This window comes from Leptodactylus fuscus, chromosome 8 (genome assembly GCF_031893055.1).
Source record: "Leptodactylus fuscus isolate aLepFus1 chromosome 8, aLepFus1.hap2, whole genome shotgun sequence".
NCBI lineage: Eukaryota > Metazoa > Chordata > Amphibia > Anura > Leptodactylidae > Leptodactylus > Leptodactylus fuscus.
Window position 1 is genome coordinate 50273552 of NC_134272.1, and position 17633 is coordinate 50291184.

Sequence of the window (17633 nt, forward strand, 5' to 3'; positions counted from 1 at the left end):
TTTCTTGTTATTTTTTTGGGGCATGCGAGGTGACCAAAATGCATTAATTTGCCCATTGCGGTATATTTTTTTCACGGCGTTCACCGTACCGAATAAATAATGATATAACATGTTTGTTTATTTTTTGTTTACATTATATATTTCTAAATATAAAGGTGGGGTTTTCTAACTTTTTATTATTTATTTATTTTTGCGTGTTTTCACTATGTGTGTGTTTTTATTTTACTTTTTACATGTCCCACAAGGTGACTTGAAGCGGAGATCTCAGACCCTCTGTTGAATATACCGCAATACATAGTATTGCAGAATATTGCACAGTAGTTCCTACTGGAACTATGCCATGGTAACCCCTCAGAACACTGTCGCGGGGGGTCCAGTGGGCAACAGGGGCAGGCGATCTTGCCTCGGACCCCCCTGGATGCTGTGATCAATAGTAAGTATCTTCAGACTCCAGTGGCTGGTCCGGCCCTCAGCTGTGTAAGGGTCCATTCACACGGAGGAAAATGGTGCTTTATTTGGCGCTGAATTTTCCATGCTGAAAAAAAGCCTCCCATTGTTTTCAATGGGTTCTGCTAGCTTTTTTTCCCCACTAGCAGAAAAAAAAGCTAGCGGCACCCATTGAAGTCAATGGGAGGCTTTTCTTTTCAGCGCTGAACATTCAGAGTCAAATAAAGCACCATTTTCCTTCGTGTGAATGGACCCTTACACAGCTGAGTGCCGGCAGTAACTATATGCTCAGTGAGATGTAATATTACAGCACAGAGTGGAAAGGGGTTAAAACGCTGCTGCTCCGGGTAGTCCCTAGCTCTCATGGACCATGTACACACAGGGGAGGAAGCACTAGGGTCCATTCACATGGAGAAAAATGGTGAGGAATTTGGTGTGAAATTTCAGCGCTGAAAAAAAGCCTCCCATTGACTTCAAATGGATTCCTTTGTGCTAGCAGAATATGAAGTCAATGGGAGGCTTTTTTTCCATTGCTGAGATTTTTTTTTTTCTCCATGTGAATGGACCCCTAAGTAGGAAAACATGAGGCATGGCGTCCTTGCATCCAGGTGGTGGGCTAGCCTAGTCACAGAGCAGCAATTGCCTCTGCAATTCTTTGTACCTTGAAGCAAGCGCAAAAGTAAAAGTAGAATACTAAAGTAGACGTTTGTTCATTTCAACAAAACTGGACAGGTTTGTACTGTATAGGTTTATGAAACAAAAAAAAATGCTATGAGAGGGACGTCCTCTGTACTCACAAATCTAGCTTACTGCAGATTCACTGAGAACTAAGTCCAGCCAAAAGTTGTATTTGCACAAAAAAGTCATGGCCAAGGATTACTTGGAAACGGAAGTTTGATCAGCCAGTTAATTGGTTACTGTTATGGTGGTTTTATATAATTTTCATGTAGGGGTTAACATCCTTATAATTTTTAGTGCGCAGACCTAGGAAACAGACACGTGACAATAAAAACGTATTGCGCTAAGAGCGAATAACCAATGACATGGACTGTACACATCTGCTATGGGTGTAATAGTTTATATTTAGCTATGTTGTGAAATGATCTTCCTCTCTAGAGATTCGAGTTCACTACTAACTTGCTGGAAATGAGTTTGCAGGGAAAATAATAAACCTTGAGTAAGATTTTTATAGCTTCAAAGAGGAAGGTCAGCATATTTGCAGAGTGCACCTTAAGGGAGGGGGTTTATGCACAATTTGGGTACAGTGACCCATAGAAATGAGTCATTTTAATTTAGGCATTAATGACATCCATTATACTTCTACCACACTGAAGTAACTGATACTAGAATTTTGATGGCGAGCCAGGCAATCTCTCAATGCCTGAAGCTGGGGATGAGGGGGGCAATAATTGGACAGAAAGGGTTTTTTTTGTGGCGCGGAGACACTTGGCTTAGGGACTGTGTTCCTGGCTCCCATAGTCTATCTAAGTACTGTACATTCAGCCAGATTTAGTTACTTGCCAACCAGTAACCCACGTTTGATTTTGCTGTGCAGATGTTGGCTGTGTGGCCATTACTGTGCCACAACTGTTATATATACAGGCACCCTTATGCTGGTTTGGGATTGACTTTAAAGGATTTTCCAATGAATATAACCATATTTAAATTTGTAGAAAATGAAAATATTTTTGCAAATATAAATAAGTAAAATGTTTGCAGAATTTTGCTAACTTTTCTCTACCTTCTTTGTGGCGACAGTCCTTTGTCTTGATTGGTTTCCAATGTATACAGCCATGAATGCAGGTTCTTTCTACAGTTTGCACTTCTTCAAACTGAGCCATGATTTCCTTATTGTGACCAGGTTATCTTCTCATACAGGTAATGTCCTTGCCTGATAACCTGTCCACAATAAAGAAGCCATGGCTGGGTTTGGAGAAGTACCAGACCATAGAAAGGTCCAGCATTGGTCATATCCATTGGCAACCAATCAAGACAAAAGACTGTCATCACTAAGATGGTTAAAGAAAATCGGAGAAACTGCTAAATGTTTAAATATTTTTTTCTGCATAATGCTTAACTTTAAATGTCTACAGATTTAAATATTGTTGATGCTTGTATGTCACTGAAAGGGAATCTACCATCAACCCAAGGTTATTCAACTGCCACCACCACGGAGAAAAAGTCTTAAAGGGGTATTCCCATAACTCTTGTTCTGCAGCCTGAAGGCTCTGTGCTCTCTTCACTTCCTGGATTTCTCGCACATTGGTGGGTGGGGTTTCACTTGCTCTATCTGCTATGATCCACAGTATGACACTGATGTGGAAACTGATGTAGCAGAGCTGGATTTGAGTCAACTTGCATTACATACAGAGGTAACAGACTCCTTATCTCAGCCCTTATCAGCCAAATTCAATTAAACCAGCTGATAAGTGGAAAAGCTGAAGATAGACAGCACAGTAATCCTGGAGCTCTCACCTCCCCCTCCCCTATATGAGGAGCTCCGTTGCTTGTCAGCCCCCCCCCCCCCCCAAGGGCCAGTGTCAACAAAGAAGTGAATAAATTAAGATAGCGGCCAAACATAGCAGAGGCAATGTATTCAGGAAATGTCTTATATCCACATAAACTAGCAGTATACACTCACCGGCCACTTTATTAGGTACACCATGCTAGTAACGGGTTGGACCCCCTTTTGCCTTCAGAACTGCCTCAATTCTTCGTGGCATAGATTCAACAAGGTGCTGGAAGCATTCCTCAGAGATTTTGGTCCGTATTGACATGATGGCATCACACAGTTGCCGCAGATTTGTCGGCTGCACATCCATGATGCGAATCTCCCGTTCCACCACATCCCAAAGATGCTCTATTGGATTGAGATCTGGTGACTGTGGAGGCCATTGGAGTACAGTGAACTCATTGTCATGTTCAAGAAACCAGTCTGAGATGATTCCAGCTTTATGACATGGCGCATTATCCTACTGAAAGTAGCCAAAGTTGGGTACCAAAGTTGGGTACATTGTGGTCATAAAGGGATGGACATGGTCAGCAACAATACTCAGGTAGGCTTTGGCGTTGCAACGATGCTCAATTGGTACCAAGGGGCCCAAAGAGTGCCAAGAAAATATTCCCCACACCATGACACCACCACCACCAGCCTGAACCGTTGATACAAGGCAGGATGGATCCATGCTTTCATGTTGTTGACGCCAAATTCTGACCCTACCATCCGAATGTCGCAGCAGAAATCGAGACTCATCAGACCAGGCAACGTTTTTCCAATCTTCAATTGTCCAATTTCGATGAGCTTGTGCAAATTGTAGCCTCAGTTTCCTGTTCTTAGCTGAAAGGAGTGGCACCCGGTGTGGTCTTCTGCTGCTGTAGCCCATCTGCCTCAAAGTTCGACGTACTGTGCGTTCAGAGATGCTCTTCTGGCTACCTTGGTTGTAACGGGTGGCTATTTGAGTCACCGTTGCCTTTCTATCAGCTCGAACCAGTCTGGCCATTCTCCTCTGACCTCTGGCATCAACAACGCATTTCCGCCCACAGAACTGCCGCTCACTGGATGTTTTTTCTTTTTCGGACCATTCTCTGTAAACCCTAGAGATGGTTGTGCATGAAAATCCCAGTAGATCAGCAGTTTCTGAAATACTCAGACCAGCCCTTCTGGCACCAACAACCATGCCACGTTCAAAGGCACTCAAATCACCTTTCTTCCCCATACTGATGCTCGGTTTGAACTGCAGGAGATTGTCTTGACCATGTCTACATGCCTAAATGCACTGAGTTGCCGCCATGTGATTGGCTGATTAGAAATTAAGTGTTAACAAGCAGTTGGACAGGTGTACCTAATAAAGTGGCCGGTGAGTGTAGATAGGATCCTTGTTATGGGACAACCCCTTTAAGCAAATGAGGGAGTTGGTGCACTGGTGGGGGGTCTACAGCTCCCTGGAGTTCTGTTTTTGCCACTCAAACCCCTACCATTTCCTGTCTGTCCTATCCTGTGCAGTGACAGTTGATCCTCCCATTGCTATGACATCACCCACTGTATTTGAGCAGCAAGAGCAGTGCACCCAGAACTTAAGGCCTCCTTCCAGTTCATAAACTGCCTATTGCATACTGATTCAAATTTGTTTTCCACTAAATCTGCAAAAGTGATATTTGCACACATAACAAAGGTAAACTATCTATCAATGTAATGTTCTATGTACACCATTGTGACGCTATCCTTACTTACATAACCTAGACTTCCTTCACCCAAGGCAACAATTTGCTTAATTGTCCTTCTACTGTCTTTAAAAACCATAACCAAGAAATAATGTATTCACTACAACTCCCTGTCTCTAGCAGTGAGCACAAGTAAGGCCAACATCATCCGCCACAACCCACCCCATCCCCCACGCAAGGTATCACTCTGCCTTCTTAGCATTGGCTATGTCTTCTCTTCACTATGGATATCCAATTCTTGTCATCAGATTCCATTTTTCCTCTTCCTAAAAACATATGAAGCATCATGTTTACCTTTAATTGTATATATGACATTTTTGGTGGTGCTGGAAAAGTGGGAGTTAATTCGGTAAGCAGACTGCACTACACTATAGATCTCTGTCCAGGAGATAGAGGAACAGAGCATGGCCCACTGTACTTGCCAATGACTGACTGTATGGTTTGCAGCAATGCTGAGTCCTGCAGTGGTATTGTCACAGCGAATTACTGTTACTGGGGGCATTAGTGTCAGCGTGATCAAACCTTGGGAATTGGAGGAAATGTTTACACAGTATGCATGCAAAGCAAGGCACATTTCCTACCGCAGTCATCCCTGCCCAGCGGAGGATAGGGACATAGAGGGGATAATATTCTCACACACATTCTCAGTACGGTTATAGTCACTGACTAAGGACACATCATGTTGCATGGTGAAGCTCACATGAGACATTGTGTCATTTACATGTGATTTCATGCAATTTTTTGAAATACTGTATTACTGTGTAGACTACCTGGTAAAATCCCAACATCATTGCAAACAAAGGCCTCTGAGAAGGTCGGGCATGATCTTAAAGGAATCGCCACCTATTGGGCTGCATGACTGAGGCTCTGTCTTCCTAATTACATCATGGAAGATAGACTTGCACATCCTCAGTGAGCGCCCTCTATTGGTGTGCATGCCTGAGGCACTGACTTCCCAATTACATCATGGAAGACAGATTTGCATATTCTTCCCATGTTTACTTGCACAGTGGAACGCTAATGGCTTAATAAGACTCCACACACCTAAATGGTGGTCTCTCCCTATGGAGTGACGATATCCCCCCAATCCTGTGTAGACTAAGACATGCTATAGTCACATGGTACCACATCATGACAATGTCAAAAGGTGGTGCCAACAGCAACTTTTGATCACCTTCAATTACAGTGTCATGTGCCGCATATTGAAGGCACAGTAGTGTTTTTTGTGAACCCATGTAACACCCACGTGGATGTTAATGTGGCACATATTTGGTGCTCAACCTTTATTTGCACCAAAGATGTGTCGCATCTTGCAAATCTACACAAGTTTCTGACTAACACAGATTTTCATTCTGGTGCACAAGAGTGCACCTGATTTATATAGACTCTGGAGCCCCTTTATAATTCAAGTGCACCTCTGCCACTCAGGGACTATATTAAAACTGGCATAGGAAACCGAGTTTACACTTCTTCCCCACTTTTGTCAGTCTGGGATTTTCTGCATTATCCTGACTTGTAGAAATCCTACAGAAGGTACAGGGGTTAACGTTTTCCTGATTGGATGAGGGCTCAAACAGGAGACATAACCTTGAAATCTTTTTGTCCTGCTGCAGACAAGTCAGTGGGGGGAGGCTCCTGCTGCTGCCAGTCTTACAGTCAGACACAGAGCAGCAAGTAGGAAGGACACAACTGAGTAACAGGGCCACACATAAAGGATTTCTATTTAGATTTCTTAATTATAATTGTAAGAAAATAATGGAGGCCAGGATATTTTTTTTTATGTGCATTTTAACGATATAGTTAAAATTTTTGGGAGAAGTCCTAAGTAGCTAACACAATGCTCAACATATGAGTCTATTGATCATGATGGGGATCATTATTATTTCATAGTCTGTACTACTGCACTTGCAGAACACAGGATAATGGAGCTTACTATGCATAAATAGTAACCAGGCTATGCAAAGTGATGGTAGGTGAAGCTGCTGTAATGAGTTTTTAAGCAAATGGTATAGAAAGGAATGGATGTATATTAACTATATTAATGGATGCCTTAAGTAGAGATGATTTATATAAGTCATTGAGATATTACCTGGTACCCTCTCCAAAATGACTGGATGAGTAATGCTGCCTCTTCTTCAGAGAGGAGAAGAGACAGAGGAATTGGTGGTCGTGGACTGCAAAAAAAAAGACAATTAGTTCTGTTTAGTGATCTTCACTCAAGTATCTCATTCACATTCGAAATATATAGCAAGTGTGGTGCATGTTTGGTGAAAGAAAGGGGCTTGCACCAAATGTGTGCCCCAATATCATCCCTGTTTTTTGTTTCTAGTCTAGAGGGATTAATAAATCTCCTCCAATGATTCTAGAAGAAAACAACTCAATTATACAGAATGCAATGATATTTTCCATATACATCCATATGAAATTAGAGGCATATGTTTCGCCCAATCTGTTCTATTCGTTCACTCAATGATCTAAGACTAACATCCCCTATTATCAGAACCTCCTACACTTGTACCCAAGACTTCTCCCGAGTTGCACCACTTCTCTGCAATGCTCTACCATGGACAATCAGATTGACTCCCAATTTACTGCTTCAAGCGCAAACTAAAGACACATCTTTCAGACAGGCCTATCACAATTCCTAATGTAGACTCTTCCGTAGTTAGAATGCCTAAAACTAACCCTCCTCTGTTCACGCTCCTGCACTACTCCACAAGATATGGTGCCGTTTTAGTCTAACGTTATATGTCCAGGCACCATCTGCATGTTAAAGGACACTGACTGGTGACAGTTCATGCAGCTTTATGTGTAAGCTCTATCACAAGAAATGTCTAGACCACTGTATAAGCAACGCTACCTCCTATGTTATCCCTGCTACCTCTTGTGTCACCCCCTCTACCTCATAGATTGTAAGGTCTTGTGAGCAGGGCCCTCAGTCACATTGTACGGATTGATTATTTCTCTGTAATGTATCTTTTTGTCTTCTTGTAAAGTGCTACAGAATATGTCGACACTGTATATATAAAATGTATTAATATTATTATTGTTAGACATGGCTGCTTTCATCTTCACATGAGCGTCATGTCCATTAGTCCCACAGACATTTTTTCTAATCCTGGATAATCCTTTTAGGGTGATAAAATTGTTTGGTATGAAATAGACAAATTTCAACTAACGCTACCAGGACAACACTGGAAAAAACTAGTTGTAATGGTCAGCAAAGGTTACCACCACCAAGATATATTAGTCACTTTACCAGAACAAGCCTTGTGTCTCAGAACTCCTGCCAGTTCCATTCCTGTCTGCTACAAACCAAACAGTAGATAGACTGCCGCAGGTCACATAAAAATAGAATGGCGCGGCCATTCGACCAATATACGGGCAATGAGGGGAGGATAAAATCTGTCACTCATGGCACGAGGCAGCTGTTCCAGGCAGCCAGGAATTGGATCTGTCACTGAATCACACTATGCAGAAACTGCATGTGTTATCATATCCTAGGAACTCGCATACTTAACAGGTTGGAGAAATGAATCAACTTGTCAGAGATTACTATACTATGCTATGCCGTACTATATTATGCTATAATATATTATACTATACTATATATATAAATAATTAGTTAAATGGCAGATCAGACTCAACAGTGCTCGAACCACTATCACTATTGGTGTGTTCCAATAACAAGGCTGCAGGGAATGAGGATATCCTGCGATCACCCTATAGATCTGTCAGCAGGCATATGTTTTGCCCTGAAAGCCTACAGTCATCTGCAGCTGTTGCAAAACTATAACTCCCAGCTAACAACATCCAAGGTTTCAGACACTTTGTGCAATGTAGTGTAATATACTAAAACATTTCCTGTGACAACACATATATGACATACCAATACAAATAGTCGTAACAATTACATTGATGGTTTGGACAGCAGGAATCCCCATCAGTGTCAAAAACAAAATAATGTTGTTCCCCATTTTCATTGGAGAAGATATTATCCATAATGTGTTTGTTAAGGTGGCAATACACAATAGGCGCATATCGGTTGAACTTGCAGACTCCGACAGGACTGGCCAACCAACTGTGTATGGATATTTGGCCAACATTTGTTCACCCTATGTTGGGGCATGTTGAATTTCAAGTCCAATCTTTTGCTCTCAGTAGTGTCTGGCAGATTTTTACTTCCCTCTACCAATTCAGAACACAAGCATGCTCAGCTGAACGAGCATGTATATGTACGGGGAGTTGGGAAGAATAGCTGTTGGCTGAATAAGCATTCGGCTGACAGTTATTGGGTGTGTATGAGCACCTTTAGGGCAAAATCTTCAACCCAGTTAAAGATCATACAGCTAATAAAATTTTAAAAATTTAGAGAAGGGATATCGGTGAGGAAAGAAGTAGTTAGCCTCTGTAGTGTTCCACTGGGAACACTACAAAAAAGGTTTACATGTATTATACACTGTTATCAGCATGTTGTGTAGCTTGTACCTTTCATGCCAAATCACTTTGGGATGGATGTAGAGAGCGGATATAGACCAGGCAGAGAGACTTCTGGAAAGTGGAGATCGGGATTCGTCCTCTCTGGTGTAGTACCATAGATTGTATAGTGGTTGTGCTTGGTATTGCAAGTCATCCCCATTCTGTTGAGTGGGAGTGAGCAGTGAACAGGTCATGGGACTGATAACAAGATGTCACGTAGCCTGTGAAGCAGAAAGCACCGCTACTTCTTCAAACAGCTGATTGTCAGGGGTCCAGGGTGTCGGAAACCCTTGCTGATCTTTAGTTGATGAGCTAAAGGTGACTTGATGGTATCCGAAGTAGTGTGTACATGCCTTGTGACTGCGCCATGACAGACTGACTAATGCCAGAAAAAGGTGATCACAATGTCCATCCTGTATACAGCTTTACTCCAGGACAAAGAAGAGTCTAATCCTATCAAAAACATCTTCTGTCAGAGGAGATGAAACATTTTATTTTGAAATATTCTTTATTATTCAGGATAGTCTTGTCTCTATTAAGCAGCCGCCAATACGCTTTATAGCAGGAGATAATGGGAGGCAATTTCTATCTGACAGGGGGTATTGTCCTTCCTATAATAGCCTTCTTTGTCTTCACTCTATCACTCAAATCTAGGGCGAGGGTTCAGAGCTCGCATGTTCAGGTCACTGGAGACGCTCATACTTGGGTGTGCTTGCTTAACAATATGTGTGTATAAGGCAAAGTGATTGTAAAACAAGGTGCAAGTCAGTTATATACACAGAAGACATAAAGAAGCATATACAGGTACATAGCCCTGAGTCTATAGACAAATGCCAGTCAAAAACTACAAATTAGCTAAATGACAGTACTAAGGGTTCACAAATATGGAATTCATTCTTTTGTGCAGTCCCATTGGTATCAATGTGAGAAATTTATGGCCAAGAATAGACCATAACTCTAACTCTGCCACATTTGTATACGCTGCAAGTATATCCTACATGCGATGTGAAGAAAGCTTCCAGTAAGGTTTACCTTATCCCATACATTATATATGTTATAATTATATACACTAATATATGTTATATATATGACATGGCGCTATGTACTTGTCTGAATTGCTTTGTGCTGTATTACTGCCAAGGTGAAGCATGTTCTTGCAAAGTAATAGTATTAAGTCAAGTGCAAAGTTATTTAATGTGTTATCATAATGTATTTGCTGGCAGGAGACCACCTGCTAAATTCTGCTCATGGTTCCACTTGGCTGAGTGATATTGTACTGAAAATTAAGAAAACACGGGGTCTGACTGTTCCTGCTCATACACATTCGCTGGAAAGTGGCTAATGGTTGTAGGGAGAATACTTCGCTTGTGTAGCAAAACCACTGGGGATATACGTTCATTATAAAGAGGAGATTTCGGTTCCAACTGCAGCTAATGGGTTTCTCCAAACTGTCCATCATCCATATCTATAGTGCACCAAACACACATTAAAGGAATTTTCCTATATTATATCACTCAGCTGTGTCATCAATTACTGATCAGTGGGAATCCAACCGTCTGGGACCACTGCGGCGCCTGAAAATCTGGATTAAGCACTTGCTGACTTCACTGTTTTTCCCTGCACACGGCCATTCTTGATCACTAGGGATGGCCAAACCTCATGAGAATCTTGTGAATATTTGTGAGGTTTACATGGATGTACTATCGTTATTATTATTTCTTTTTTTTAGAGCATCATTAATTCCATGGTGCTGTACGTTACTATAGTAATTCCATGGCGCTGTACATTACTATAGTAATTCCATGGTGCTGTACATTACTATAGTAATTCCATGGTGCTGTACATTACTATAGTAATTCCACGGTGTTGTACATTACTATAGTAATTCCATGGCGCTGTACATTACTATAGTAATTCCACGGTGCTGTACATTACTATAGTAATTCCATGGTGCTGTACATTACTATAGTAATTCCATGGCGCTGTACATTACTATAGTAATTCCATGGTGCTGTACATTACTATAGTAATTCCATGGCGCTGTACATTACTATAGTAATTCCATGGTGCTGTACATTACTATAGTAATTCCATGGTGCTGTACATTACTATAGTAATTCCACGGTGTTGTACATTACTATAGTAATTCCATGGCGCTGTACATTACTATAGTAATTCCACGGTGCTGTACATTACTATAGTAATTCCATGGTGCTGTACATTACTATAGTAATTCCATGGCGCTGTACATTACTATAGTAATTCCATGGTGCTGTACATTACTATAGTAATTCCATGGTGCTGTACATTACTATAGTAATTCCACGGTGTTGTACATTACTATAGTAATTCCATGGTGCTGTACATTACTATAGTAATTCCATGGTGCTGTACATTACTATAGTAATTCCATGGTGCTGTACATTACTATAGTAATTCCATGGTGCTGTACATTACTATAGTAATTCCATGGCGCTGTACATTACTATAGTAATTCCACGGTGCTGTACATTACTATAGTAATTCCACGGTGCTGTACATTACTATAGTAATTCCATGGTGCTGTACATTACTATAGTAATTCCATGGCGCTGTACATTACTATAGTAATTCCATGGCGCTGTACATTACTATAGTAATTCCACGGTGCTGTACATTACTATAGTAATTCCACGGTGCTGTACATTACTATAGTAATTCCATGGTGCTGTACATTACTATAGTAATTCCATGGTGCTGTACATTACTATAGTAATTCCATGGCGCTGTACATTACTATAGTAATTCCATGGCGCTGTACATTACTATAGTAATTCCACGGTGTTGTACATTACTATAGTAATTCCATGGCGCTGTACATTACTATAGTAATTCCATGGTGTTGTACATTACTATAGTAATTCCATGGTGTTGTACATTACTATAGTAATTCCATGGTGCTGTACATTACTATAGTAATTCCATGGTGCTGTACATTACTATAGTAATTCCATGGTGTTGTACATTACTATAGTAATTCCATGGCGCTGTACATTACTATAGTAATTCCACGGTGCTGTACATTACTATAGTAATTCCATGGTGCTGTACATTACTATAGTAATTCCATGGCGCTGTACATTACTATAGTAATTCCATGGCGCTGTACATTACTATAGTAATTCCATGGTGCTGTACATTACTATAGTAATTCCATGGTGCTGTACGTTACTATAGTAATTCCATGGCGCTGTACATTACTATAGTAATTCCATGGTGCTGTACATTACTATAGTAATTCCATGGTGCTGTACATTACTATAGTAATTCCATGGCGCTGTACATTACTATAGTAATTCCATGGTGCTGTACATTACTATAGTAATTCCATGGCGCTGTACATTACTATAGTAATTCCACGGTGCTGTACATTACTATAGTAATTCCATGGTGCTGTACATTACTATAGTAATTCCATGGCGCTGTACATTACTATAGTAATTCCATGGTGCTGTACATTACTATAGTAATTCCATGGCGCTGTACATTACTATAGTAATTCCATGGCGCTGTACATTACTATAGTAATTCCATGGTGCTGTACATTACTATAGTAATTCCATGGCGCTGTACATTACTATAGTAATTCCATGGCGCTGTACATTACTATAGTAATTCCATGGTGCTGTACATTACTATAGTAATTCCATGGCGCTGTACATTACTATAGTAATTCCATGGTGCTGTACGTTACTATAGTAATTCCATGGTGTTGTACATTACTATAGTAATTCCATGGTGTTGTACATTACTATAGTAATTCCATGGTGCTGTACATTACTATAGTAATTCCATGGCGCTGTACATTACTATAGTAATTCCATGGCGCTGTACATTACTATAGTAATTCCATGGCGCTGTACATTACTATAGTAATTCCATGGTGTTGCACGTTACTATAGTAATGCCATGGTGTTGCACATTACTATAGTAATTCCATGGCGCTGTACATTACTATAGTAATTCCATGGCGCTGTACATTACTATAGTAATTCCATGGTGTTGTACATTACTATAGTAATTCCATGGTGCTGTACATTACTATAGTAATTCCATGGTGTTGCACGTTACTATAGTAATGCCATGGTGTTGCACATTACTATAGTAATTCCATGGCGCTGTACATTACTATAGTAATTCCATGGCGCTGTACATTACTATAGTAATTCCATGGCGCTGTACATTACTATAGTAATTCCATGGTGCTGTACATTACTATAGTAATTCCATGGTGCTGTACATTACTATAGTAATTCCATGGCGCTGTACATTACTATAGTAATTCCATGGTGCTGTACATTACTATAGTAATTCCATGGTGCTGTACATTACTATAGTAATTCCATGGTGTTGCACGTTACTATAGTAATGCCATGGTGTTGCACATTTGAGGGTTTACATACAATACACAAAACAAGTACAATACTAGCAATAACCAACTAGAATGGTGGAATAGAGGACTTACAATCTATGATGGGAAAAGGGATAGAGACAGTAGGTGAGGGTAGAATCTGAGGAAGTGGTGGCAGTAGTGTTATTGGAGGTCTTAGGCCTTCTTGAATAGGTGACTCTTCCACGTCTTTTTTAAGCTTGTGATTGTAAGGAACAGTCTTATGTGTCATGGTAGTGAGTTCCAAAGTATGGGGGATGCATAGGACAAGTTTTGGAAATGGTTATGTGAATAGCAGATAATAGCAGAATGGAATAGGAAGTCTTGAGAGGTTTGGAAGTTATGTGTTAAGATTTTAAACTTAACTTAACTTAAAGATACGCATGTCTATATACAATACCATACGACCGAGGATTATATATGCGTGTCTACACACAGTTCCACACACTGAAGGTTTAGATACGTGTGTCTGCACACAGTAACACGCAACGGAGGATTAGATACGTGTGTCTTCACACAATACCACACACTGGAGGATTAGATACATGTGTCTGCACAGAGTACCACACTTTGGAGGATTAGATACATGCCTCTGCACACAGTACCACACGCCAGAGAATTAGATACGCGTCTCAGCACACAGTACCACACGGAGGAGGATTAGATATGTGCGTCTGCACACCAAACCACATACCGGGGGATTGGATACATGCGTCTGCACACAGTACCACATGCCGGGGGATTGGATACATGCGTCTGCACACAGTACCACATGCCGAGGATTGGATACGTGCATCTGCACACAGTTACACACACCAGAGGATTAGATACATGCGTCTTCACACAGTACCAAACGCCGGGGGATTGGATACATGCGTCTGCACACAGTTCCACACGCCAGAGGATTAGATACGCATGTCTCCAAACAGTTCTACATGCTAGAGGATTAGATACACGTATCTGCACACAGTACCACATGCCATAGGATTAGATATGTGCATCTACACACAGTTCCACACACCGTAGGATTAGATACACATGCCTCTTCACACAATACCACACAAGGGAGGATTAGATACGCGCGTCTGCACACAGTACCACACGAACGAGGATTAGATATGCGCGTCTACACACAGTTCCACACGCTGAAGGATTAGATACAAATGTCTGCATATAGTACCACACGGGGGAGGATTAGATATGCACGTCTGCACACAGTTCAACACGCTGTAGGATTAGATGCGCAAGTATACACACAGTGCTACACGGGGGAGGATTAGATACGCGCATCTGCACACAGTACCACACGCCAGAGGATTGGATATGCACATCTGCACACAGTACCACATGCCGTAGGATTAGATACACGCGTCTGCACACAGTTTCACACGCGGAGGATTAGATACATGCGTCTCCACACAGTACCCCATGCCAGAGGATTAGATACGTGCCTCTGCACACAGTACCACACGCCGGGGGATTAGATACGCGCATCTTCACACAGTACCACACGCCAGAGGATTAGATATGCACGTCTTCAGACAGTACCACACACCAGAGAATTAGATACGTGCGTCTACACACAGTACTACATGGGAAAGGATTAGATACACACATCTGCACACAGTTCCATACGCCGGAGGATTAGATACGCGCCTCTTCACACAATACCACACAGGAAGGATTAGATACGTGCCTCAACACACAGTACCACAAGCCGTAGGATTAGATACACGGCCCTACACAGAGTACCACACATTACAGTTTTACTCCTGGTTTCCATAGCAACCCAGGTCTGAACAGTGACTAGAGGCCCCTCATATCACCCAGGAGGCTGGAAGAGAAAAATGAACACCGCAGTGGAGCCTTGGAGAGGTGAGGAAAGGTGACTATGAGCTGTTTATTATTTTTATTCGCCAGTTCAATTAATTTGAATAGACCTATATTAGAGCTAGACCAATATTAAAGTAACCCTGCACAGTGGATGACTAGCAGTGAAGGGAAAAATAGTGCAGATGGTGAAGGGCTACACCAAATCAGTAAATCCTTCATTCTCAGAATCACAGGCGTTCCAGAGGTTGGACCCTGATTGATCACACAGTAATCTGTCAACATAGCTATGTGAGTGCTTATTCTTTGCGTGATGAGTTTTGGGAATCGTGGTGTATCCACGCGTCAGTTTTTACCGCAAGGTGGGCTTGGGATTTGCTAGAATCCCATCCACTTTGCCATTACTATAAATTCCACGATTTTCCCGCGGCATTACCACCGTAGGTAAATTGCGGCATTTCCATCCCATAGGGCCCAGGCCTTAAAGTTCCTGCCATTAGGTGTCTCCCTGCTAGCTAATTTACAGTTCAGGCTTTTGTTAATAAGGAAGTCGGCCCCTAGATACGTTCCTTTCTGTCTTACTTATTTCAGTGACTCAGGGGCATTTTCTCTCTTCCCACAATGAATGGATAGTGAGGGGGTTGATTCTGCTCCCAGTCTGCGCAGACATGTTTGCAATCTGTTACTGTGTTGAAAAGACTGAAGATCTTGCAAATCTCACAGGTTATGATGTAAGTAAAGTCTGTAATGTATTTGTATCTACTTCTGGCTGCCTGTGTGGTTACAGTATATCTAGCTGTTTTCATAGATTGTTGTTTTTTTCTTGTGTTTCATCTGCTTGGTTGCATGTATTTGCCTTGTATTTACAGTTCACTGTTTCTGGATCTCCTATATAATTGTCACTTGGGCTTTTCTCATCTGTTTGCTTGCAATTGTTCAGTTACTCCTGGCAGAATGACAGAACATTATCAGCCATCGATGGGGAAGGAGGGCAGACTACTCCTTATTATACATGCCCAAAGCCTCAGACAGAAATGTAAACTGTGTTTCAGCCATAATTTCATTATTAGCAGAAGAAAAACTGAGATGAAAGCTTATACTGATGTACGAAGGCTTATAGTCATAAAACAGACTGCCCAGCAAGACCCTGCACATATTTCAACATGAAAACACAGGTACCCATTAAAAGACATGTTAAAAATAAATGGGATTTGTTGGAATTCACTAGGGTCTGTTTCATGGCTCAGTTTCTAATGAAATCTGTGACAGTAGTGTGAATGAAGGCTTACCAGAAAGTGGAGTACTATATAAATATAGAAATTCTATCACAGTCAATAGCCATGGACGGAAGAACATCAATTCATGTCAAATTCTTTTTTTTTTGTACTTACTGATCTTTTAACCATTCTTGAACAAATGGAATCTCAAAGAAGTCTTTACACCGCTGATCTCTCCTTATGGGGTTCTGACTGCAAGATAGAAATAGATAGATAGATAGATAGATAGATAGATAGATAGATAGATAGATAGAAGGATAGATAGATAGATAGAGAGATAGATAGATAGATAGATAGATAGATAGATAGATAGATAGATAGATAGATACGGTAGATAGATAGGAGATAGATAGATAGATAGATAGATAGATAGATAGATAGATAGATAGATAGATAGATAGATAGATAGGCAGACAGATAGACAAAACCAGCACAACTTATTGGAAATAACTGACACTGATATTGGCCATGGTGGACTGATTGATCAGACAATGGGCCACTGCATATCCAAGAGACTACATATCCAGACTGTTTCATTTATCTCTATAGAGTTTAGCTCTCTATTCTTTTTAAAGATTGAAAATATAATTTCATTAACATTTTGAGTTCAAGTATAAAAAAATCAAGAACCATATTATAGACCATTAAAGGGCCCTTGTCCCATATTTTTTTTAGCCCATCTGCGGATAGAGCGATTTGGGTTTCTATAGTTTCTCACTACACAGAAGAGGCATAAGTGAGATACTTACTTATATAACCACTGAGTGAGGAAGTCACAGGCAATGAACTTTGTTCTTTTTCTCTATGAAAAAAAAATAAAACAAAGCAAAAAAACCCCATAAATTTTAGTACACAGTCTATTCACAAATTCGAACACAAAGGCACATTGTCATTTATTTTATTATTATTCATTTTATTTAAGGGGTTGTCCAGGATATTGGATTTTATGG

General features: G+C 40.8%; 1 protein-coding gene across 1 annotated transcript in view; it reads right to left on the reverse strand.

Moving 5' to 3' along the window:
- The window catches only part of IQCK (IQ motif containing K), a 74413-nt gene that overhangs the window by 32350 nt on the left and 24430 nt on the right, over nucleotides 1-17633 (reverse strand). Inside the window, exons 5-7 of the mRNA XM_075285797.1 lie at nucleotides 17433-17485; nucleotides 16798-16875; nucleotides 6758-6842 (exon numbers count right to left, since the gene is read on the reverse strand). Coding sequence (XP_075141898.1) covers nucleotides 6758-6842; nucleotides 16798-16875; nucleotides 17433-17485 — 216 coding nt within the window. The remainder of the gene's footprint in view (nucleotides 1-6757; nucleotides 6843-16797; nucleotides 16876-17432; nucleotides 17486-17633) is intronic.